This window comes from Sceloporus occidentalis, unplaced genomic scaffold (assembly GCF_023333645.1).
Source record: "Sceloporus occidentalis isolate IW3139 unplaced genomic scaffold, rSceOcc1.0.p SCAF_72, whole genome shotgun sequence".
In the NCBI taxonomy this organism is placed as follows: domain Eukaryota; kingdom Metazoa; phylum Chordata; class Lepidosauria; order Squamata; family Phrynosomatidae; genus Sceloporus; species Sceloporus occidentalis.
The window spans coordinates 222311-250144 of record NW_028317052.1 but is presented as its reverse complement, the minus strand read 5'-3'; the positions used below and the strand labels follow the sequence as shown (position 1 = coordinate 250144).

Below are 27834 nucleotides of genomic sequence, written 5' to 3'. Positions count from 1 at the left end.
ATTACTAATGACAAAGCTGAGTACTTTATATGTTTATGACGGGATAATAATAATTGTTTGTGTCATATTAATGTAACAATTACATTTATTTGGTTAATTTAGCCTTACATTGCCCATTGTCGTTTTCAATTTCCTCTAAAATCAAGCTTTTTTATGTGGTTTAAAGGTGAATGGGTAATGAGAGCTTTTTCTTGTCCATGATGCACACTCCTTGTCATTAAGGTAAAGAAACCCGAAGAATTCATGTTCAGCATGCAGTTTTAAAGTTGTTGCAGGTAGTAAAATTTAGGGTTTGTGATATATGATTTCCAGGTCACATTTTAGAGCTCTCTTGAAGCATACGATTGTTCTCTGTCTCTGAACAGAGTTAAGTGTGTGTTTACTCAGTGCCTCGATAAAATATACTCTTACTGGCTTCTTCTATGGAGTCAAATAAACGATTCACAGTTTTTTGTTCCACATATTTCTTTCTTAGGTGGTTGTGAACCTTATTTCAGGATGTACAAGGCAACTTTGGTCATTTCTTAATAAATATAAGTTTTGGGGTTTTTTTAACATTAACCGCTTTGGCCTTTTGACATGTACATGGCAGCAGCAACAATAGCAACTAAAAAAGACAATAAAAACGCTAGCAAATGCTGAAACCAGATGCAGTGTCCAATCTGTTCCTCCAGTCTTCTGTTCGATTCTAAGAGTTGATTTAGCTGGAAAGTAAAAAAACTGAATATGATGAAACATTATGTATGTGTGTATATCCATACATACATTATATATATATATATATATATATACCAATTTGCTCAATTATGTTATAAGATGACCCCCCAAAATTTGATTATTAATTTAGGGAAAAAAGAAAAAGCCTGAATATAATGTTTTACTAGTAAATATTAATTTAAACTATGATTGAGAAAATTATTTTTTGTTTTTATTTCCTTTTATTTGCCAATCTGCCCCCCAGATATGCCTTATACCCCCCTATATGCCACTCTGCCCCAGATATGCCTTATACCTGCCTATATGCCACACTGCCTCAATGATATGCCTTTTAACCCCCATTATGCCACTCTGCATACAGGGATGCCTTATATCCCCATATATATATATATCCTCACACTTTTCTTAAAATCAATGAGAGGCCTATAATTGCTACTTTACAAAAAGTAGTACACTTGTACATCATAAAAATCTATGTACATGCAACACAAGATTAATTTGAATGATGAGGTGTATTGTACATTCAAGGACATGGCAGAGTAAAAAGCAGCAAAAAGGAACCATTTGAATGTAATATGTAATAAGGAACCATTTGAATGTAATATGTAATAAGGAACCATTTGAATGTAATATGTAATAAGGCACCATTTGAATGTAATATGTAATAAGGAACCATTTTAATGTAATATGTAATAAGGAACCATTTGAATGTAATATGTAATAATGAACCATTTGAATGTAATATGTAATAAGGAACCATTTGAATGTAATATGTAATAAGGAACCATTTGAATGTAATATGTAATAAGGCACCATTTGAATGTAATATGTAATAAGGAACCATTTGAATGTAATATGTAATAAGGAACCATTTGAATGTAATATGTAATAATGAACCATTTGAATGTAATATGTAATAAGGAACCATTTGAATGTAATATGTAATAAGGAACCATTTGAATGTAATATGTAATAAGGAACCATTTGAATGTAATATGTAATAAGGAACCATTTGAATGTAATATGTAATAAGGAACCATTTGAATGTAATATGTAATAAGGAACCATTTGAATGTAATATGTACATATGACTTACTATGGTTGCTGATCCCGTTTAGACACCTGCCAAGAGACATTAATATCTAACAAGGTGTAAGTGCAATATTTACCTTAAAACTTAAGTCATCGTTGCCTGATAAAGATCTGTTAAACAAATTTTCCTTTAATGACAACGTGTTGGGTTTGTTAGTTTCAAGAACATGGCACCTTAATCTGTGAAAACACAAAATAATGAATTAATAGACATATAACCCTCCAAAAAAACGCAAACACCAAGACAAAACGCGACATGTTAAGATCCTTTTTAAACTGCATGCCATATATTATAAATCACATTGGAGCCAAAGATGCCAAACACATAGATGAAATATCTACCAGGATAGACGTGTACCATGCAAACACACACTGTGTGCCTGTCTTTGTAACACGTGCTCGACGGTCTTACCTTTTCTTTTAATAACAGGTAGCAACTACGGAATTAATACTGTTTGCCGTTTAGATTTCTTATGACAGTATCTGTGACTGTAATACCATGACTTGGATTCCATCTTATTAGCCAGTAAGAGCACAAAGAAACTTTGAAAAATAATAGTATCCAGTCTCCTAATGTTTCAAAATGTGGAGTGATGCGGGATTACAACTGATAACTATATGTATTGTAAACAACATTCTGAACTCCTAGAAGAGGGACAGGAGAGAAGAGGGAACAGATGGATTCCTTCCTTTCCTTCCCAAAAGGGTACATTTGGTATGCAGCATGCACAGGTGTATTTTAATTAATTCAAAACACCCTCTATGGTCATGGATACAGATATGTTGACTAAATATACCTGAAACTTTGTTTGTATTAATCAAATTGCACTTGAGAAAACATCATACAAATAATATAAATAATACACATCATGTAACTGTATCAGTATTTTAAAAGGAATCAAGAATAATAATAAAAAAAGAAATATATCATGTGTATGACCAGCGAGAAAGCCTTTGGGGATTGTAATCTGGAAAATATATGCAGACAATAAACCCAATAAATAATAGTGACCCTGTCCATTTCTAACCTATAAGTAAACACTAAAATTTCCATTACAAAAGAAAAAAATATTTATTTTTGGTATTGTGCCATTTGTTTCTGTGTCACTCCAATGGATGGCATGCACTAAATAGGGAAAAAGCAATCTGCCCAACCCAGTCTGTCCGTAGTCCACCACAACCGCTGTAAAGTACATGTGCTCATGTCGGCTACAGCTAATGGCATTTGGGGGCCATCTCACATGCACCACGTACATGTTATGCCCTCTTCTTGTTTGACTATTGCAACAATCTTTGTCCCATTCTACACCCAAGTGATACTGTTATGATTCATTTGCGTAAAGCATACAATTATTTTTACATTTACTCAATTAGAAAAAAAAAATGAAAATAAATAATGATGAATAACAACGACAAGTTAATGGATTTCCTTCAAAAAGGTCAAGCAGAAAGAACTCCAGGCCATGTTGGTGGATCGGCCATTATCTTGTTTGCCGGCGCACGCACTGGTTTAGGAACATGTCCCGTGGCTTTCTGAAGCTGTTTAAGTATTAAAATGAATTCTCACTGTGTGAAATGACCCGTGAGAACAAAATACAACAGGAAAACAGTATTGCTTGAGAGTTTACAGAAATGAAAAGAAAAAAAGAAGAAAGAAAAGGAGAGTAAGTATAACAATTGCCAGTGTGGTAAACAATGTTAAAACACTGAGTAGTAGAATGGAAAAGTGTTGTTTTAATGTCCCAAGAATGTAATATATATTACTCAGAGTCACCCAGATCAATGTCACTTTGGAGGGTATATGGCAGCTGGAGTGGAATACTAGCAATCACGTTTCATGGATTTTGTTTACCCTTATCATGTATTCTCACCACCGTCTCACCCTCTCTCCGAACACGAAACAATACGATTATTTATTAATCTGGGGAGTACCCCGAGTTATTCCGCTACCAAAGGAATGCTAATATTGGTTAAAAGTGCACACTGGAATAACCGTAGTACACAACAAACAACATGCACTAGAGAGCAAAAGAAAGATGCAATAGAACACACACTGCATACAGAGAAGCTGGAAATACCCACTCAGATCGCCAGCGTTCACGACAAAGATCAGCCAAGCCAAGGTCTGCATTAGTGTAGCATTTTGGACAGACAAAAATCACGGTTTACATTTATTCCAGCTTTGTATACAAACCAGGTGTCAATCAAAGCTAAAAGAGTACAACACGTATGTAATGTAACTGAATCCATTCCATTTGCAGTCACAAAATATTTTCATATAGTACTTTCGGCTGTATTCCTGACATATTCTGTATGCATCAATATGGTTATTTTAAATCTCACTAACGAAAAACATTATATATACTTTTAAACTTTTTTTTTCCATTCCATTTATTCATTACAGATAGAATACCATAATGGAAAGTTTTGATTTGAAGCTGTTCCAGCGATGCCAACACATGCTCTATTTAGGGCCACTATTTAGCCATGTCTTTAGGACTGATGCAATCGGAGGACTTGTGTAGACCTTAGCTAGACTGAAACCTCTGCTAGTGTCCCTAAAAGGAACCTGTTATCAACCTGACAAGACCCTCATCAGCACTCCCAGTATCCCCAGTCATAACCAAAACACACAGTAACAGGGTTATAGACACAATGACCACAAGACAAGCAGGGATGCAGCAGTAATGTTAGACGAGGGAGAAGGGGAGATGAAGTGTTTTGCTGGGGGGGAGACAGACTATATGAGTAGAGTGAGAGCAAAGAGGAATCCTGCAAGGAAGGAGAAAGGCAAGGAGTTTTAACAAAGAAGCTGTAAATAGGGTGACAAAAGACAGGCAAGAAAGGCTGCAGGAGGAATATGAGCTGGAAAAAGGTGATATCAGGTGCAATGGCTGCCAAATTAAAGTGGAGCCATTGTAGGAGAACAGACACCACCCTGTCCTACCAATACCTCCACAAGAACAGGGTCTGCACAGGGTAGGTATGTGACCCTGTCATACTAGTGTCAGACCCTTTAAACTATACACATTCTGTATTATTACAGAGGCAGTCATGTTGGTTTTTGTTGTTGTTTCTTTTTAACCCCTCCATGTGTGCTTCACCAATGCCGCTCTGCAATCACAATGATCGTACGCACAGCTGAGTTGGCTGAATATGTGTTCCCTAATACGCAAATGCTTTGTTGTTACTGTAGAACTGTACCTATACTAATTTCTAAAGAAATGTTCTGGGTAAAATATTTGGCAAATAAACAAAGCAGGAAGTTCTTGAAGAACTTATTTCATTCATTGTTAATTACTTAATGGACCTCAAACAATTTCAATGGAGATTCTCTCTCTCAGAATGCAAGGATTTCCGAGGCTGAGGACACAGAAATACAGCTGACGAGGCAGGCAAGCACATCTTAAAACCAGAGCCATCTCCACGTTATCAGCCTATTCATTATTACTCAGTACATTTAATTGATTTAAATTCAAATTTATATTTTTGGTTACCAAGCTTCTCATAATCCAAAAACGGTCTAATTCCTAAATGTATCCATTTCTGCTAACCAGTGATTGTATATGGTAACCACTACATGTGTTATATATGTCTTTGCTAACCTATGTTTTTGTACTAAAAAACTATACTAACTAGTTCTATAGAAAATTATTATTATTATTATTATGGCTACATAATAATGGATAACTCTTTCAAAATGCATTTCAAATGCATTTGTATATACAGATACTGTGCAATGTCAGGAATGAGCCGAGACTTAACATCAGCCCCGGCATTTTAAGCACAGTGGCTGATAAATCCCATTTATGTGGCCGACACAAACTACACGCTTACATCCACTGCCAAGACTTCCGTAGCATGTAGCTAGCAGTGAGTGGGCCGCAGAGCAAGTCCAGAATTACAGGTAAAATAGACAGGTGATAAAAATGGCCATGCTATGTGTATATAATATTTAATATTATGGTAAAACGTACCGATGTTCCATGACCTTATTCCGAGGCACCTCTTTCCAGAACTGCGCTAAATCCTGCACACTGGTTCCACAAGACTGCTCCATTTCTGCCGCCATCACTAGGAAACGATCTTGTAGAGATGCCATGAAGGCTTTTGGAAGGAAAAACAAATGTAACATAAAGATTAAGCCTTGAATACATTTTTTTCCACACATTTATGCAAAATCCTTATAAAAGAGGCACAAATTTGCTCAGGAAATCCATACAAGCGCAATGCAATCGATCAAAAGCGGAGTTTATGATGACAAGGTCGTGAGCTTTTCTGCTTTATCAAATATACAAGATAAAGGGGAAAAAAACATTTTAAATTACTTTAACCCCTTCACTTCCACATATTCTTCACTTTTTGAGAAATTACAATGGCACCGGATGCCATTAGGGAAGCAAAGGGGTTAATACACCTACAAACACAGGTTTCTTCTCACCTGAGATCATAAAAAGGTTTTATACCAACAAATATTGCAATCAAAAACTGAAAAAGGGATGATTCTGTGTGAGTTACATGTAAACAGCATGCTTGTTGTTTGGCTGACAAGATGCAGAAACCAAAAGTGTGCCCCCCCCCCCCACCAGCACAGGTTTATTTATTTATTTCAAGTGTACTCTTTTTTTGTTGCACTTCTGAGCATTATTATTTTTTGTGTTTTGTCTACAGTGCCAGTGAGCGTGAATACGAAGACTTTTTGGTTGAAGTGGTGGGTTTGGCCTCATGGCCAGGGAGGAGCGGAAATGTTTTGCGCTCCCAGAGCACTGCCAGTCAGGGAGCCGAAAAAGCTCTTCCCCTTTTGGCTTGCTATCGCACAAGGCGTCTGGCTAGATGACCTAATGTTAACATAAATAACATTAAAAATAAAAAAAAATCTGGTTGCATAATCAACGCTGTTCAGATGGTAACAAACTACCCAGTATAATACAAATAAGCTGTGGGTAGGAGAAATACATATGGGGTCTGTAACAGTATATTTCGCTTGTACTTTCACTTGTAACAAACAGAAATATTGTATCAAATGAACAATTATTATAGGTTATTAGTATTCTGGATCACAGCATAAATCCCCAGATTCTAGTTAAAAGAAAGTGAAAAGAAGTGCTCTATATATTTTATGAATGTTAAGCCGCTCACCAGCGTGGAGGGACACCACAATATCCACCGTAGAACCGGGTTCACAACTACTGTTACTCGGCTTCACTCTGTACTTATCAGGGGCAGTTGTTCTCACCTAGAACCAAAAATGTGTTATTTTTTCTCCTTTTATCAACTAATACGTCTGCCATAATAAAGCAACAATCGGCTTATAATCAAGAAAGACACCACAAATAATGCATTTAATGATAAGACAATCAAAAGTGATATGAATCAACGTTTATCTCGCCTGCCATTAAGACCACAATCTCATTTATTCTATGCAATTAAAAAAATTGGTTTTACAAGATTTCATGATTGAATCTACATTATGCAAGGAATATAAGTATATCCACATAGTAAAGATCACATGTTAAAGAGAAACCACTCATTTCTTTCTTATGTACATTCTACATTTGAAATACATCTACCGATAATTATCTCACATATATAATGTATAATATTTCTCTCCCTCCGCAGCTGATCTAAGTCTACACAGCCAATTCAGGTGAGACTTTTCACAGAGGATTATAAAATAGAATCCAATGTTACCTTAAACGCTACTGTGTTTTTTGTCACGTTATTAAGGACAATTATGCATTTCCGTTCTCCACTTTCCTTGGACCCAAAATGCAATTCTTCCGCTGGACTGAAAGAAGCGGAAAAAATAAATCAGCTCTTTGCAAGATAAGGTAGGATTAAAAACTTGTCAACAACAAAATAAAATGGACAGATGTTGCAACAGAGCCTATTGCAGAATGTTTCAAGACATCAAAAGTTTTCCCTTTGGGAATTTAACTTTGAATGTTGGAGAAAAAAAAACCACAAAACACATCAATACAAACAGCTTTTGCTGGCAAACAAACACATCAGCAAAATACAGAGGCACATATAAGCAAGATGCGACTTTTTAAAGCTGGGGTAGCATGATGTCAGCAGTTTCTGAAACTTCATAGACAACTTCTGAGTAAAAAGAATGTTGTAAGCTGTTGTGCTCTTTAACCATACCTAATGTGTAATAAAGGTCCCTTAAACACAGTCGCAGGCTTCTTGTTGTTTCTATGATGCTTAGAGTCCATCTTGTCCCAATCCTCGTGTTTGAAATGGTCTTCCGTGCAGCTCATCTGCATCAATAGGAAAAAGAAAATGCGGGACTCGGATTAATGGAGTATAGTCAAGAAAAACACCGGACAAGACCATCTTAATAAAATGTTAGTAAATAGCCAGACTTTCTGTCGCATATCAGAATGGGACAGTTACAGGGCTACAGAGATCACACAAATAGGCAAAGTATGGCCCCCCCTTCTGCTACACTTAATCGAGGGGCATAGAACGCAAGTAATTTCATAACTCCGGACAATCAAGCGAAGGGCTGGTATCATTCGGCTTAGGTCTGACCCAGAGTCCCAGTAATAAAGCAGAATATAACGCATTTGGTTGACCGTACCATGATTTAAGAATTTGCTAAATGATCACTATATAACTATAGAATAACCATATAGAGATCTTTACATCTACAGAGCAGCTAATTCATGCAATTTGAGTGAAAACTTTACTTTAATAAAATACCACTGTGGTCATCCCTACAATATTAAAAACAAATGAATATAATAATCCACTAAGAAATTAAATTCACTTAATTCAACTTATTTTTAGTGCGTTTAGTTATTTGTGTTCCTCCATTCTTTTGCCTGTTACAGCCCAAAAAATGCATTGATTTGTATAGTTAACATTTTTAACACGTCACGCCTCGAGGGTGGTATACATTTTGAAGAAAAAGAATGAGGCGTTGCTACACAAAACCCAAGTATAAATAAACTGAGCAAATTTAAACATACACGAAGAACATACGCCAAGTAACGCTTTCGGACGAGAACCAAATGGCTTTCAAACTCTATGTAGAGCGACAGGCTCTGCACACTGGTTAATGCCTTTTTGAGGTACATTATATAGGTATTTTCAGCAAGTCAATATGTGTTTATTTCTCCCAATGATGTTCACATAGATATCACCAAAACACCTGAACAGTAATTTGGTTGGCAGCAATACGCTATGCAAATTTTTTGCATTCTCAAAACTCAAGTTATTTTTCCATCAATTTATTTCACTGTCCCTGCTTGTCAGTATTTAAGTTCCAGGGCATAGCACTGTACTTATCACAGAATAAATTGGGACAGTCGGTTGACTCAGTTCGGCGCATGCACAGAAACCGGAATTGCTTCCTTTACCACTACCCTATTTATATATAGTGGTAGGTAGTGTCTGTTATTTTTATGGAAGCCACTGGCACCTATGGACTATATGAAACGTCTGCCACAAAGACTGTTACGGCTTACCCCTGCCGTTAAAGGGACACTGTGGCTATCACATGATATCCGAGTGGTCCCTTTAAATTTCTTTGGCGTCCCCCTTGGAAATGCATGTGGGCGTTTTGCAGAATCCATATGCATTTCCCCCTCTATTTGGTGCGCAGGAGATGTATAGGATTTAAACACATCACCTGCAGCAAGTTATAATCCAGTACCAGCGCTGCCTTGGCAAGTTTTCTTGGGCAGTCTCATCTGAACCCCCCCCCCCTGCACATGCGCAGGAAGCGCTCCCATTCATTTCAATGGGTGTGCTATGGGGCCACTGATTGCATGCTTCAAGCAAAGAGGCACATTTTTGCTGCAGCTCTCAAGTTAAAACAAACAAAAAAAAAAACCTTTAAGAGTAGCTTTAACATATTGAAGAATACATATTAAAGTACTTCGATATGCATTCTTTGTTGAGGAGTCTCGCTTTAAATCAGGTTGAGCCGCTGGGAATTTATGATAGTGGGCTTATGCCTCTTATTCTGCAGGAATCATCGTAATTCGGGCAACTCTATGAGTCCCACCAATGACGCTCAAAAGTATGTTTCATACTCGCCAAACTGCAGGCTTAGGTGGGCCACTGGCTAAATGTCTGTAGTCAGGTTAGAGATACAATATATCTTAAATATATATTCATAAGGTCCTAGTCCAAGAATACAAAAAAATGCCAGAAAAGTGTTACATTATGCAGTAACAACGGCGATTTGATAATCTAATGGATCCGTGTTAAATAAGAAAAGAAAATCAATGTAGTACAGCTTTCTGTGCACCCAGTTATATAATGCTTGATTTCTCTAGTCTGTAAAGATGAAATAAGTAACCAACATACATTAACAAATCTACAGGCTTTTATTGCACAGCTGAACACACAGACATCATGTCACTATAAATCAGATATAAGGTCAACATGGCATGGAGTATGACAGGGGTATGACGGATTTAACAATGGATTAAAATAAAGAATGCCATACACACATGTGAATCATCAAATACAGTATATACCAGGGCTCCACAACTACAGTTTTCGAGCGCCACAAACGGGGGATAATTTTCCGGAGCACAGACCTCAAAATTAAAAACTCAATTTGTTTTCACAGAATTTCTGGCCTGTCCGCAGAACTCTGGAATTGCGCAGAACCGTTATGCAAAACGATATGCAGTAGATGAACATGATTTGCATTAATTTCATCACAAAGGAAAAAGCATTGAATTAACAGATATTTTGATTGTTCACTGGATATACAACAATTACTATTCCAAACATTATGAGATTATGAGATCTGTGTTAAACCTGCACATGTCTACCGTCCATCATCAATGATTCACTGTCAGTCCAATGTAGTTTATGCTCAGCCAATATTTATTAATATAAGCCTTTTTCTTTATCCCTATATTATGCTCACGATGTAGTAATAATAGCAAAAAACTAAACGTGCCATTTAGGGGAGGGCAAGAAGACGAGAATCATGAGGTGGTGTTGTCTACATAATTACACTTCCATCGTGAGCCAAGTGTTCTATGAATTATAGGTATAATATGTGGACTGTGCTGTAAACATGGCAGGAAAAACACTGGAATATTAAACTGTGAATGCTGCAAAGCGGACAATTACAATCTTTGGGAGATGCACAAAGCTCTTCATTCTGAAAGACAAAAAAATAAGTCATTTAAAACCAATAAACATTAAAATAGTTATTCTGAATTTAAGAAGTGTGAGGAAGAAATGTGTAACTGATTTATTACACATGCCCTAACACACAAACTGTTCTCAAATTAAAAACAGATTTGCCCCTTAAAATCAAGCTCAAAAACACCAATGAAAGCAGCAAAGATCGTTACCGAGGCTCTTCACAAACCAGTGAAGGAGAAACATGCAATTTAAGAGCTGAGCAATCGTGACACAATAAATCTCCCAGAGCCACGTCAAAAGTCAAAGCCTAAAATTCTGGTTTAAAGTTAATTAAACTTACTGAAAAATCACTGGGTAGGAAGGAGTACAGGGAGACTGGGAAACGCCAACACCAATAAAAAGGGTTTTGGGTTGTTTGTTTTTGCTGACAAGGTCATCTGGAGGTGTCACTTGTCATTAAAGTAGTGCGGGGCACTTGGTATCAGACTCCGCAATAGGGGACTTGAAGATGCTGATCTGGTATGAAACGTGTAATTTGTGTTGACACGTCAAGTGCCCAAATCAGCTGATTTTAAGAATAAAAACTGCCCCCCCCCCCCTTCTAAACAGCACTTACCCAGGCAGAGGGTTCATTAATGCATCCCATGACCTATCATACCCATCAGATTGTAACTGGGCTGATCGGGAGCTAATTAGTTACATTTGTTTGATATGGTATGGCTGCTTTGAAAATCTGCTACACTTTGCAAGGGTATGTTATACATATTCACAATAAAGTATTTAGATGCCATACGAATGCATGCTCCTTGTCTTTTTGCACTCCAGTCAGCCTGTTCAGAAAAATAAATAAATACAATAAAAGGAATGCTTTAAAAATAAGAGAGAACGGCTCGGATTGGGTCATGCCGAGTTACGCCAATACCAGGCAGTTCTGCTTCTATTATCAGCATGAAGCACACGGTCTATTTATCTAATCAATTGCTCATTTGTCTGTAAACATTTCTTAACTTGAGTCATTACCATTACAATTCCTCATCACACGCTGCCCTTGTGACAAAGCTCTCTCGTTGCTGCACCTCTCTGTTCCTCTTCCCCCAAACCATCAGACAGACTGTTTGTAGGCTGGGTATTGTGTGACTGCTATAGCAGGGAGAAAAGAAATGAATAAGGAAATAGGAACCTATATTATGTAAATTATGTATTTTTTCCCAAAAACAAGATTTACGAGAAACTTACGGTTTGGTCCACAAATTGACTATGAGCCTTCCTGATTTTCTTTTGGAGAGTTAAGAAAAAAAACAACCCAAAGCCGAGATGTACATATAAGGAGAAAAGGTGTCTGCGCATGTTCAGTGTTAGTCGTAGTAGTGTACAGTAAGACAGATAGGATAGACCAGTGCGCATCCTTCTTTCCTTCTTTGCCTTCAGAAGTCTTTCTTCGTGAATACATGGTAGATTTTCTTTACATTAAAGATGACCAGCAGCTGCATGGTGTTAAAAGTAGTTACCCATCGCTTAAGGAATTTGAAAATCACAAGGAGAGAAATTAGTCATAATGATTTGGGTGAACAAATGCGACAGAACAGACACGGTTAGTAAATATATCATAATTCTCAATGGATTAGATTTTATCTCTAAAGATGTATTATATATTGGATACAGGGAGCCCCCCTCCATCCCCTTCTGTGAAACTCCCCGACTTATTCATACATTATGCAGAGCCCACCCCAGGAAAAGCTAGCTTGGCCCTGTATAACATATAGGTAAATAGTCTCCTCAAACATTGAACTATGCATTATACAGGGCCATCAGCTCAGTCATTGTCAGAGAAACTTGTTAGTGTCGGCCCTTCATACAATGCCTCTTAGCCCTCCCCACTATATGTATGTGCCCCTCTTCAACATAAAAAATATGCGTGTGGGGTATAATCAGGAGATGTTGCTGAATATAACTAGTGTCATTGTTCAGCAAAGAGGAATCATGGTTTAACAAACATGGTAAAAATCACAAAGAAAATCTGGTCCTTAGCTTATAAAAACACTTGGGCCGGAAGGGGTTAAAGAAATCTGAGTAATTTAGTATGAACTCTGCCAAAAATAAAGCACTTCCCAGAACTAAAGCTGCCCTCCTCCTCCTCGGTCAGACATTTCTTGCCGCTGATTGGCTGCTAGAAGCTACCCAATCAGTGACAGCAAAATGCTTCCATTGAAATCAGTGTTGTGATTTTCCATATATGCCAGAGCTGGAGCTGAGTTTTTGGGTAGTGCGGAAAGGGGCAATGCATATAGGTGATCCTGCAGAATTCCCTCATGGACAACATGAAAATTTAAAGGGGCCGCACAGCTCTGCATTAAAGTGTATACACCGGCTGGCGTAGCCTTAAAAACCACATCTCTCTTGCTAACAAAGCAATTGGTCTTAAAAGATATAATCGCGTTTAGTATGTCTGTGTATTTTTATATCAAGCATTAACAGATTTACAATATAACACATGGGGAGGAATTACTGCAGTTATATACAGTTTTTAAAGTATAGTGGTTTACAGACATTCATACAATGGATACGAACGCATTTATGAAACAGCTTCCCGCCCAGTAGAGTTTACAGTCTCAATAGAAGTAGGGGAGGAGGCAAGTACAACTTACAGTATTGTATGTATTATATATATATATATATATATATTATAGTATTTACATGGCGTGTGCCAGTTATACAATACCATGTTTAGAAATTCAGCGCAAGTGTTTATGAATCCAACTGACACACTTAACAGGTAGATGTGTAAGCAAGGCAGGGAAGCAGGAAAGCGCTTGCCATCTCCAGGTCTTGTGTAATTATGCAAAGCATGGGAAAGCAGATTAATCAACACATCGTTTATAACAACTTTCAAGTGTCTCCCACAACCTACTGATGCCGTAGCAATTCCATCCCTTTTTATACGATAATTTTCATTTAAGGTCTTAAAATCTGCTGTGATTGATTACCTTATTGATTCTAGGCATCCTTGTACAGTTCCAATATGTTTTATTATTATTATTATTATTATTATATCAAGCAATGTTTTGGTGTTGACTCACAAAACCTACGTAACAGCGAGACGACGTGGCCATATCAGGAATCAATACTGAAAACATTGTTGGATTCGAAAATTCCTTTTTCCAATCCTTGAGAACTTTTTTAAGGACTGCATGTTTCTACCTGCCCCATAAATTGTAAACTCAAGAATCAATGTAACAATCTGCTTTATCAACCTCACAGAGACACAAAGTCAAGAAACAACTGCGGTAACACTCGTAATGCTTTAAATCAAGTCATTGAATAGCTTGTTTTACAAAAGAAATACTCGCTCTGTTCAATGTCCATCCAGCTAAAGTTATAATGATAAGCAGAACAAAGTCAGGTGATTTGTGGAAAACAACAGAGGGCAAAGTCTGTAAGACTCTTTTATATCAGAGTGAATAAACACACAATATTAATGACTTAATAGCGTTTGCACCCCTATAGGTCACTCCCGATCTTCAGGTACACGTCGGACTCAAACATTACGCACAATGACTTATAACAGGTAAAATCAAATGAGCCTAAAGCAATAAAAGCTTATATTAAAAAAATCACTCTTTCCTGGCATCTTTAGTCAATGACGATACCTGGGCCAGCACAAAAAATATGCCTCGTAAAAGGCTCCATCTTCAACTAAAGACTGCATTTCCCCCTTGAGCTAATAGAGCAACATCCATTTGTCTCCCGTACTGGCCAGACAGGTCCTGATACCCTTAAGTGGACTAATGTTCACAGCATAAGAGGTACAGACACATAAGCTTTCAGGATCTATCACACATGTCTTCAAAATACCTTTTTCGGGAGCAATACTGCGATATATATATATATATTATATATATTATATATATATATATATATCACAGTATTGCTCCCGAAAAAGGTATTTTAAAGACATGTGTATATATATATATATATATATATATATATATATATATATATATATATATTTCTGGTAGGACATAAAAGTTGAACCTATTCACCTTTTTTGTCCTGGCTGCACTCTCCTCATTTATAGCCGAGTCCACCGTGTCTCTGGTGTCAGACTCAATCTCTTCTTTACTTTCACATTCATCCTCGCTGGTAATCGGACCATTTTCACACACTGGTGTTTTAAAATCATCATCGGGTAATGGTGGATAGCTATACTTGAATGGATCCTAAATTTAAAGACAATCAGAATTATTTCTTAGTACCGTTATAATAAATATATACAAAAAAAACCCTTTGGCTGTTCTCTAACTGGACTGGTTAACAAGCAGGTAAAAAATATATATAAAAATAAACTATACCACTTTATAAAAGCATGTGACACATTTTCTAACTATGTATTATATTTAACAAGGTTGGTTTTAGCAGGCAGACTACTTACCTGCGGTGCCATGTCGGAAGGCAGGTGTATGCGGCTAAATGCCCCACATATATTTTTTGTTGCTGTAAAGCACCCATGGCAGCTGGATGTAAATATGAACTGAAAATGTTGAGTACATATATATATATTCTTACAAAGATCTGACACTGCGGGACTATTGGCTTACTTACTGTCCCTCCCATATGCGAAGGCAAGTACTCGGCACTGATATACTCCTGGATCTCACTCCTGTTCACAAATTTCAGCATGTTTATAGCTTCCGGACCAAGCCAGCCCTTGACAATTTTAAAAGCAGCTGCCAGAAAGAAACAAACAAACTTACTTATATACTGAAAAAAAGAATTTCCTAAAAGAAATCCACAATTAGTTTAGAAAAACACCAGTTTAATTCAGTGCATCTCATTTATGTCTTCTGCATGCCAAACCGGCAAAACAGCCACCACATTAGCATAATACTCACTAATCCGGCGCCTACAATGTATTAAAAGGTTCGCTAGGACTCGTTGATATCAGTATAACTGGGGCATGGAGCTTAGGAATGACGGTTGCTACTAACTGTAACTCAGAATGATCACTGTAAATTGGCTTCAACCCAGCAGGCGGTGGAAATCTTCAAGTTGAACTTCAATTTAATCACGCGGCTGCATCTGTCACTTTCCACACAAACAGCGAAAATGCTCATTTACCCCGTGTCAAAACTTGTTTCTATCTAAAAAATTTGTACCGCTCAAAGTGCTCAGAATTCATTTCTGGCAGAACTTTGACATTCTCTGTTCATTCTTCACCGCTACTAAACAGTTTGGAATACGAACAACACACCCAGAGTCTGGAAATCCCAAACTACTGCCTAAAAGTTACATTAGTAAATTAATTGAACAAAATGTTGGGCACACTGAAAAATTCACAACTTTCCATAATTATCTACAGATTTACAGAGCACCATCACATCGAGGACTTTACAATAGATAACAGGACATAAGTTGCACGAAGCACATAAGACAGAAATGTATGATGAGTAGGACTCTGCTCAAATTCATTCGCATTCAATCTATTTTCATGAACTGTGTGGAAAATACACACAGAACTTACCATTCATTATCCACGGCATCTCAAAGATTACAATCTTAGCTGTAAGAAATAAATTGTGAATAAATTAGTAATGGTACGAAATCAGGCATACATACAATCTTTGTATCTTTCAATATTCTTTCAGGTCTGGAGCAGAATTTAGAGGTGAGGATTATTTCAGACAAATAAAATAGGCAGTTTAGGCTTTAAATATAATCTTGTAAATTACAATTGTAGCTGGAAACGGTCAAATTTAAATCCAAATCTTCATAGGCGTACAGAGGCCCTTTATCACTCCCATCACTCCTCTGTTCCAATAGTACGTTGTGTTCGCTAATCCAAGTTTAAGTTTAAAAGGCCAATTGACCAATAGGAAACCATTATGTTACAGCTAGAAATTTCCTTGCTTTCCATGAAAACAGCTAACTTTTAAATAAATAGTGCATATCTTCAAAAGAAATAAATGAAGGCATGCAAGCTCTGTTCGACACAAAGGTCATACATCCACTGTAACACAGAACATGCTGTGCAAGTTTCTCTATATCACATGAGGTTTATCCGAAGGGAATACCCTGAACGTGGTTGAGGGGATTTTATCCTTCTGAACTCGATCAAGCAATACTACCACCCACCGTGTAGAACGTCATAGAGGTAACTGGAACGTCACCTGTGTCAGCATAAGTTTGAATTAACATAGTTGTGGAACAGCCAACTTCTCTTATGACCTACTCAATCTTACACACACACACACACACACACACTATAAATCACAATCCATATGGAATTTTACTTACATAGGTATCTAGGGTAGTAGATCTTAAAACAGTTGATGACAAATTTCACAAAATCCATATCCTAAAAAATAAATAAATAAATAAAGAAAGAAAGAAAGAAAGAAAGATTTTGTAATCTGCCTTTTAAGATTAGCACGGATACAACTCATCCTTGTTGATACTTTACTTTTTTTTTTTTTTTTTATACCGTAGGAACCCTGTACATTTTTGGTCACCAGCGGCACATCCCATTGCCTCCTATTATTTACAACTCAGAACATTCCTGTTAAATGAATATCGTATATTTTTAACCCCTTAAGGACAATGGGCGGTCCCTAAACCCATTGAAAACAATGCATTTTGAGCCCATACATGTACGGGCTTTGTCATTAAGGGGTTAATTTTTATACCATAGTATACGGTACTACAAGTGCAGCATAAATGTATGTATGTATGTATGTATGTATATATTAATTCATCATCACACGCACCACGCAAGAAATAAATTCCCATTTCTACATGAAGTATGTCCTTGAGGCACTGTCCCTTTTTTAATAAATATATTACTTCCACTTCAAAAGGCACAGGAAAAAATTATCTTTTTATCTTTGCAAACTAAAAACCCAGGAGGATTACAAATGCAAATCCACATTATCTCAAGAACAACCTTTTCTAATGAACCCACTTGCAATGAAAATCATGTTTTATCTCTTGCATTTAATATAATACAGCTCATTATTATGCAGTAGACATTGGTTTGAGGAAACCACGGACTGCCAAAGATTACACAAATAACCCTTTCTTAACTTTGTTTGCCAGAAAATATTATAAAATGGCAAAACGGGAAGAAAACCGAGTTCTCTAAATCTATTTAGAACTAGGAGCATGAATTACTGCATAAGGGAATAACCTACATCAATACATATTTAAAAATGATTCTCTAGTGAGATAGAACATAAGCAAAAGCAAGGGTGAAAAAGCAAAACAACAAAAAGGCATTTCAGACATCTCATCAGAGTTCTTGAATGTATATAAATTTAAACTCTATAAAAAGGTTTTCAATTGTCACTGGATCTCAGGGTAAGACGTTGCTATACAGGTTTGTGGTACATTTGCAAAAAATACCTTAAGGCAGCATGTTTCCCATTTTTAACTACAACCAGAATCGCTGTTCCACATTCCTACCGCTTTTCTGTCACTGAGCTGCCTTCTGGGAATGTTGTCCCCTGCAGTACCAGCAGGACATTTGCGCTGTCCCCTCCCCATCCACAAGGGCATTCGAGGTGTCCCCTCCCCAACCACAAGGGCATTCGAGGTGTCCCCTCCCCATCCACAAGGGCATTCGAGGTGTCCCCTCCCCAACCACAAGGGCATTCGAGGTGTCCCCTCCCCATCCACAAGGGCATTCGAGGTGTCCCCTCCCCATCCACAAGGGCATTCGAGGTGTCCCCTCCCCATCCACAAGGGCATTCGAGGTGTCCCCTCCCCATCCACAAGGGGCATTCGAGGTGTCCCCTCCCCATCCACAAGGGCATTCGAGGTGTCCCCTCCCCATCCACAAGGGGCATTCGAGGTGTCCCCTCCCCATCCACAAGGGGCATTTGAGGTGTCCCCTCCCCATCCACAAGGGCATTCGAGGTGTCCCCCTCCCCATCCACAAGGGGCATTCGAGGTGTCCCCTCCCCATCCACAAGGGCATTTGTGCTGTCCCCTCCCCGACAACAAGGGCATTTGTGCTGTCCCCTCCCCGACAACAAGGGCATTCGAGGTGTCCCCTCCTCGACAACAAGGGCATTCGAGGTGTCCCCTCCTCGACAACAAGGGCATTCGAGGTGTCCCCTCCTCGACAACAAGGGCATTCGAGGTGTCCCCCTCCTCGACAACAAGGGCACTAGTGCTGTCCCCTCCCCAGGTTACCGAACGCAGCTTGACATTGGCCCAACTGAGAACCTTGTGTGTTCTGTAAGTGTTGAGATGCACCTCCCTGCATTGAACAATGTTAAGAAACTATCTGGAGTATACAGATTACAGACAGATCCATCAAACTATGCATGTGGTACATGGGGTTGGCTCAGTAGGAACTTCTCAGGAGTATTTGCTGCCTGTAATGAACGATAGTATATATTACATCACTTTCTGGTCTTCTCGGTCACCAATAAGACACATCATTGAGAGAGAGGAGAATACAGATGTGTGTCATCAGCAGCCCATACCTTAAGACCGCATTACACTAGCAAACCAAATACATACGCACTATTTCCATTGTATATAGTACTTTATAGTCAATGTATTCATTCTGGAGGAATAAAACACGGGCTACACTTATTGAGCAATAAGAAATGGGTATCTTACTATGTTGCTAAGTCCACATTCAGCCATGTCAAACACCACTGTTAACAGCTTTCCCGGCTCCCTTTTGGCATAACGCTCCAACCAAAAAGCAACACATTTCTTCTTGTCTTCGTTTGTTTTGGCGTCACGTATATGGAGTTTCACTCTGAGCCACACTAGGATTGAGACAGGAACAAAAAGTTAATGAGCACATGCTGCCTGGCACAGAAACCACCGCATGATCTTTGAGGATGTTTGCAAAAGAAATATCTACTGAGAAAACACATGAGCTGGCATGACTCAAAAATATATTAACACCTTAAAGACGGAGCTGTTATTTTTTGTACCCTTCTCGACAATGGCCGTTTTAACATTTGTGCGGTTCAGCTGTCATTTTCTTCTTTTTCATCTACTGAACACACGCACACACAAGTTATACATTGGTTTTTTCAGGATACTATTATTTCAATCTTTTATAATTTACTATAAAAAGCAACAAAAGCTAATGAAAAAAACCTGGTAAATTAATTCTAATATTAGTTCTGAGCTTATAAAATGTTTTTGCAAGTGATAGGGCAATAAGTACAAGTAGCATATTGCTATTTCAAAACTATTTATTTTCAAATCGGGTCATACTGCCCCATGTCCTGCAGTGTTTGGGACATATCTCAAGTTCAATTTACCCCCATCAAAACATATATGTTTGAAAATTAAACACCCCAGCCATTTCAAATGCTGGTATGTTAACCCTTTCCATGCACTAATTCTACTACCAAAGTTTGTGGTAGTGGGGGTGGGTTTTTGGCTGAACCCCTCAATATCAAAGTATGTCAGCCACACCATTTAAGTTTAAGGGGCAACTAAGCTTCTTTTAAACTGGCGCACATCGACGCTCCATGGAGCAATCAGACCGGGCCCCCCTGCTTCAGATTTCGGTGTTGCTAAATGCCTCGACATTGAGGCATTACAGTAACACCGTTTGGGAGAACAAAGCCATCTTCTCCCAGGCACAGAAATTGCCAACGGGATGTTTTCCCGTGACGTGCCTGGCACATCAATTGTCATCAAGGAGTTAATACTTTATAAAATCTCAAATGGTAGAGAACAACATTTGGGCGCTGTTTGAATTGCAGACTGTAAAAGCATGGTACACGGTTCCCTTAACCCCTAAAAATTCATGAGTCCAAATGGGGACACATTTGCTGCACGGTGTGGCTGGACGGAAGGAGGGTAGGGCAAGACCACACGTCTACTTTACAGTGCTCAGCTTCAGGAGTCACGAGGAGCTCACAAGCAGGCGAGATCAGAGGAGCTCTTTAACTGGTCCTTGACACTGCTTAGCGGGACATCGACCGGAAATCTGGATTATCCCGTAGACACTTGGGAAGAATGGGTTCATCGCGCATGTGAATTAAGTCTGTACTTCCATACCATGTGAATATCTTACTCATTACTAGCAGATGGACCATTCTAAATTTCCAATAGTATACATATGAACAGCCCCACATTTTCTGTGCACATTTTGTGCGTGATTATGTGTAAATCTTGTGTATAGGTACGTAAAGTGGAGCATTTAGAGCAGGGTTGCCAGTTTTACGACAGACAGGATGGACCAGTTAGTATCATCCAGTCCGGGATTATTTTTGAAGCCTGCAACAGAGGCACATACAAATATACACATGTAAGACCTCCTAACAAAGATAAAAAAGAAAAGGAGTAAGTGCCTTGGGTATATCCTTTTAAAAAAAAAAATAATAATAATAATAATAATTAAAAAAAACCTTACACATCTTATTGCCTTCTTTGTCATATCCATGCAGATATGTGGCACCGATATCAAAACACCACTTGGGTATCACTGATTCACTCAGATCTGAAATAAAGCACATGTTAGAATGAAACCATTCAATCTGCTAGGAAATAAACCATCCTAAATACTATGTCATAAGTCAAGGAAGGACAACTATAACTGATCCCTGTCTGAAAATACAAAACCATCTCCAAGTATCCCGTGTTCCAGCGAAAGTCCCTACCATCTTCACCGTGCGTCTGCTTAATTTTATTGACATAAATCTAAACCTTTTTTTCTGAATGACACAATGAAATCTGAATCCACTGTACGAAAAGCACCCCGCTGGGTTTTGGTATTACACGATTTAATAAACTAGACCTGTTTGGAAAGTGGCGTAGCTACTGTTATGTTTAGAGACAGCTACGGTTCAGCGAGTAACCGGAAATTCTGATTTCCTGGCGCCCCTTATTAGATGACATATTCAGAAACAAAAGTAATATTGAGTACCATTAGGGCTGCAACTAACGATTATTTTAATAATCGATTAGTTGGCCGATTATTTTTTCGATTAATCGATTAATCGGATAAAAAAAACAATATGCACATTTTTCGTTTATTTAAAATAATTTAATGAACTGGATGTTAAAAAACAACTTAAAATTTACATTAACATTCTTATTTTGTTATGATGTAATAAAAAACAATATTTTCAAAGTACAAGAACCCAAAAACAATATTTATGAAACAAAATAACCCCAAACATTCTGAAAAGAGGTGGACTATTACTGTTCAAGAAACTGTGCCCCAGCCCTGGCACTTTGCCCCAGCCCTGGCACTTTGCACCCAGCCCTGGCACTTTGCACCCAGCACTTTGCACCCAGCCCTGGCACTTTGCGCCCAGCACTTTGCACCCAGCACTCAGTACTTTGCCCCAGCCCTGGCACTTTGCACCCAGCACTTTGCACCCAGCCCTGGCACTTTGCACCCAGCCCTGGCACTTTGCACCCAGCACTTTGCACTGTGCCCCTGCACCCAGTCTCCAACTCTGCCCTGCACCCACATTCTGCCCTGCACCCACACTCACACCCTGCATCCCCACCCCCACTCTGCCCTGCACCCAGTCTCCTGCCCTGCCCCCACACTCACACCCTGCCCTGCATCCCCACCCCCACTCTGCCCTGCACCCACACTCACACCCTGCCCTGCATCCCCTGAAACCCCCTCCCCACCCACGAAGCGAACCGCTCTGTGCGAATGGAGCCACTCGCACAGAGCGATTCGCACAGACATGAAGAATACGTGACGCGTTCCGGAGGTAAGTAACTAAAAGAAGGCGGAGACTGCAGAAGCGGGGAACGCTCGCGGAGGTAAGTAAACAATTAATCGATCACTCGATTAATCGATAACGGAAATCGTCGACAACGATTTCTGTTATCGATTATTATCGATTTTATCGATTCGTTGTTTCAGCCCTAAGTACCATTAATACTTTTAGTACAAAAGATGCAAAATATTACTTGTATATTTACCCATTTTAAACAGAATTTGATTTAAAAGTGTAATATACGCGTTAATAAATAGTTTGTGTAACTGGTGATAATAGCGCCATACTGGCGTTGTGGTGATACTCTGGGGTATGTTCTGTTGAATTGCCAACTTGGTTTATTATACGACTCTCTGCTACTATTCTTTTTCTGTAGCCTACAGCATCTGTGTTAGCTCGGCCCTCACAAGAGGGTATTTGGAAAGGGTCCCTCGCTACCACACTTTTCGGTGAGTTGTGCAATTCCTGCATTGGGAGTCTCTTGAGTTCAGTGCTCCTTAAAAAAATCAATGAGAAACGAGAAAAGAGGCTTAGAGATAATCTGCAAACGGAGAAGTTGCTGACCACTCATCTTTCAATGGTCTTCTGAGAATTATTATTATTATTATTATTATTATCCTTTATTTATATAGCGCCAACAGTTTACGCAGCGCTTAATACAATACATAAATTCAAGGGATATGACAAGACAAGAATTGACAGACTAAGACAAACCGATACATTTGGTGGAGAGAGCCCTGCTCGCAAGCTTACAATCATTCCAGAATTTAGCTTCTATTGGAAGTTTGCAACTTAGCCCTCGGGGAATTGTGAAATCTTTGTAGACCGCTGTCTAAAAACAACCTTTTCCCACTTATACAAAATAATGATGTTGATGGCCTAGCTGAAAACACAACAAATTGAAGAGTGGGTAATCACACAGGTTCCTGAACCATTTGTTACAGATGGAGTGGAGTAAAAAGGTCAGCGTTAGGCTAGGTTTCCACTTGGGTTTTTTTTGCTAAAAACGCCCATAAAAACGCCAATTCAGCCACACGGCGTTTTTTTTTGCGAAAAAACGCTACAACCAGATGTTAGCTGTTCTTCAATAGGAAATCGCACAATGCCATATCCACTTGGCGTTTTTCTGTTCCACGTTTTTTCAGTCCTCTTTGGCGTTTTTCAAAATCGCAGCATGTTGACACTCCGGCGTTTTTTGCAAGGAAATCTTGGCGTTTTTCTCCAATAGAAGTCTATGGGAGAGAAAAAACGCCATGAAAAAGCCATGTGGGTTTATTGCCTTGGCGTTTTTTATGGCGTTTTTTCCACAGTTACAATGCAGAGGATGGACCCAGTATCTGTCTGTCCTACGGGAAATAGGCTGGAAACAAACAGTTTCACACAAAAAGTTCATATTGAATTTTACACCATTTGGAACAAACATGCCATTACAAACAAACATACGCGACGCATCAACTGGATCCTGCGTGCCAAAAGCAACAGCAAACAATCTGCACCATCATTTGGGGCCAATCTTCCTAGAGGAGCAGACATTCGGAATAAAGCATGCCTTACAAACCACAGAAAAGAGACAAAAGGGTCTACCAAGGAAATGACACCAGGAGGGGGCAGATACTTGCTATTTATCCTAATCCTTTTTAGCTGGGTGACAATTCTAACGTGTAAAGGCTGGAAAAACTGCCTAAGGTCAAAAAAAGCAATTTCCACAGAAAGGCTAAAACGCCAGAAAAAACTCCAGAAAAAAACGCCAAAACGCAGGAGAATGCAGTGGCAGTTTTCTTGGCGTTTTTCATGAAGAAAATAACGCAGGACAAAAACCCAAGTGGAAACCTAGCCTTACTTGGAAGGATTACATGAACTTGTCAAAGTGGTTCCAGAGTTAGTTCTAGAACATTCTCTGAGGAAGTTTTTGGTAGAAGGACATTTAGAGGTTAGGGGCACGACTGTACTATCATTCCATAAAAAGGTCTGCTTGTTAATTGTGCATAGGCTTTGAATCAAAAAACATACTTTTACGGATGAAAGGGGAAAAGGAATAATGTTTGCTTATATGTATGCCGTACAACGAGAGAGAAATAAAAAGCAGAAACATCAAAGCTCCGAGCTACTGATCAAGCCTATTTTTTCTAATTCAGGACACTGAAAGACACAGGGGACTCCATGCAAGGGGAATTTTCTAGTCTTAATTTAAAAAAGGAACTGAAGGGCAGCTTTGGAAATTCCATGTTCATATATTTTTAATAGAGATCACACACACATCTGAACCTTATCTAGGGAGTACATTTCAACAATGTGTCAGTTAATAAGAAACCGATGTCTGAAAAGTTTTTGAACATTTTGCCAACATAAAAATGTTCTGTCAAATGTTGGCGGACCACCCAAGACATTTAGAAGTAACAGCCATTTTGATAATGAGGTTTATAATGTCATTACACATTATCATACCCAAGTACCCCGGTGAGTTTCTGCCGCAGGAAGAACTTGGTTTGCCCTCTATAACATGTAGTTAAATCAGGGAAATCTCGTCACCCATAAAAATAAGCATTACAGGGCCAGCCTTTCTTGCTGGAGATATAATGTACAGTTAGTGAGGTAATGGAAACTCACCTGCCAGTGTATGCAGGAGAGATATAAACAGGGATTCCTTAAAGTCATCCCATAGATTTAGCTATACATTATGCAGGGCCAGCTCAGCTCTTCATGAACGTAAAAGAAGTTTGGGTTGGGTCTTTATAATGCATAGACAGGTAAGAGAGCTGAAAGAGTATTGTCTGGTTCAGAAATAAATCCACTTTGAAGGAAGAGCTTAAACTTAAAATAACCCATACAATCTTTCAAACATTTCCCAAGTGATGCTTTTGGTTAAACATATATTATATATATATATATATATATATATATATATATATATTCTGTGAACACCAGATAGGAAAGTTAAGAATTTCTACCATTTATTCCTATTTCTTTCCTCCACTTCAGGCTTTCATCAATCATCTTCAGTGCGTCGTCCATTACGTTGTGCCTCCACAGCAGATAACTTTCCAGCCAGGTGTCATCCTTCTGCAGTCTTTCCACATCACGAGAATCATATCTGTCAGAGCTGTCTGGAGCTGCATGCAAAAAAAAACCAAGGCATTATTAATATGTGAAGCCATAATTCCTCCGAAGTAATGGAGAGATCAGGTACCAGTATTACAGGAACATTAAATCAATTACATTTTGGACACCTTATAAACAGCAAGAACACAAGATAAAGCCTGTGTCACTAGGTACAGAATACGCTAACATTTTAGCGAATAGCCTAATGAAATTGTAGATTTTTACCAGAATGTTGCAAAAGCTGCAGCAACACCTGCATTGTACCTGAGAAACGACATGGTGTTCTTGATGCAAATTGAGTAGTACAGAAAGGTCACCATGCATGATTTACCCGAGACTGATCACATCAATTCGGTAACTAGTTTTTATTCTGGCTTTAGTAAAGTACTCAAAAAGTATTTTCTACGGGTTTCTCTATACTCCAGAGCAGTGGTGCTATTACTACTACTACTGCGGATTCTAAGCAGTTAATAACCAGCAGGAAAGTGCTGCCGCTGAAACCACACGCGGGTGCCGGCCGCAGGAGATGGGAGGCAGGTAAATGTAGAGAATCTCCCATGCATTCATAAGGGCAACACCACAAACATATCTAAGGAGACTTCTCAGCTATCACATGTATTAAAGTGTATATGATATAGGGATGAGTGTTCTGCCCCCTGCCTCTAACATATAAGTAATAAAAACTAAGGTTATGGGTATTTGGCCCATATAATAAAAAAAATAAAAAAAATAAAAAGGTGTGGGAAAAACTCCCAAGTTTCCTGTCTGGTCCTGCTTTCTATCCACACACCACAGTTTACAAGACAATTGACCTCCCCCCTAAGCTATTTCCCGAATTATAGAAAGCTGGACAGCAAGACCCCCAACTTTTATTGATGCCGGGAAAGACAGAACACAAGGCAAAAAGTGAACATAAAATAACACTACAGTTAAAAATAACAACCATTGCTTTAAAATAACAGATTTTTTTCAAACAAATTCTGTGAATTCAAATTCTTATTAACAGAGAGTCTTTGTGATGAGTATGGCCCTAACACAGCAGAGTATTATACAGAAATTAAATGTGACCGCTGGTTCAGAATCACACAGGGGAAAGAATTCTTCATCTATTAATAAATGAACCAGAATAAAATCCTGCTAATTCAATTGGGGGGGGAAACTAAATAACAAAAAGTCCTGTCGTTCAGGAATAGGTTCACATTCTTGGTCGAGTTGTAATGTAGAAAATTTAATCAAAAGGATTTTTTCACTAAAATATGAGTTTTAATCCTGTCAAAAGTGCAGACAGGAGCCCTGCTGAACCAGAGAAAAGCCAAATAAAAGTTTAAGCCATCCTGTAAGAGCCCACGGTTCCAATTAAATGACTTCAATACTAAAAACATTAACAGCACATTTACATTAACAAACATCCATCAACCTGTTATTCAAGTTCTCTAATGTATTTAATCATATGCAGAACCAACTCTGCAAAAGTAAACAGGTCTGCTTTATTTTCTGAATCCTCAATTTATAGTCTATCCTGGGCATTAAAAGAAAATTGTTAATGTTATCAAGATCAGTGACAAGAACTTTACTATAAATCCTATATATATATATATATATATATATATATATATATATATACACACACACTTAACTTTAATACATACTTTTGATCAGGTTCAAAGGCAGCTATAAAGGTTTCAAACATAAAAAAGAAGGAGCTTTGATGCTTATGAATGTGTTTGAACTGGTCTAATTGCATGTGTTCTAGTAAACTGCTAGCAAAGTCATGCCATCAGATCTTTTCAGAGAAATACACCCCTTGTCAGGAATAGCATTAAGGAACCCTTCCTATAAAAGTATCTGTCTCCACTGTCAAATTAAAAAGAAGTGAATATCTGAAGGATATACCGTTTTCCAGAGATATGGCCTCTATGATGATACACAAACCACAGCAATCTTGAGCACACAAGTTCCACTAATTTTCATGATTAATGTCATTCATTTGTTTATTAAATGTCATAAAGAATACACTTCAGGGACACGTACCTTGCAAGTATTCTTGATTAAACTTCTTCCTCGTTTCTTGTATTAGCTTGTCCTT

At 38.3% G+C, this 27834-nt stretch overlaps 1 protein-coding gene across 1 annotated transcript; it reads right to left on the bottom strand.

Annotated features, from left to right (window-relative positions):
* Positions 1-557: 557 nt before the first annotated feature.
* LOC149286042 (motile sperm domain-containing protein 2-like) lies at positions 558-27834 on the bottom strand. Its single transcript, XM_089494393.1, has 14 exons — positions 27780-27834; positions 25598-25753; positions 21320-21406; positions 19555-19709; positions 17224-17284; positions 16451-16489; positions 15532-15656; positions 14973-15149; positions 7957-8072; positions 7501-7597; positions 6949-7045; positions 5787-5916; positions 1887-1989; positions 558-704 (listed from the first exon to the last, which is right to left on the bottom strand). Exons 2-14 carry the CDS (start codon positions 25659-25661, stop codon positions 558-560), a joined length of 1398 nt encoding a protein of 465 aa, XP_089350519.1. The 5' UTR covers positions 25662-25753; positions 27780-27834.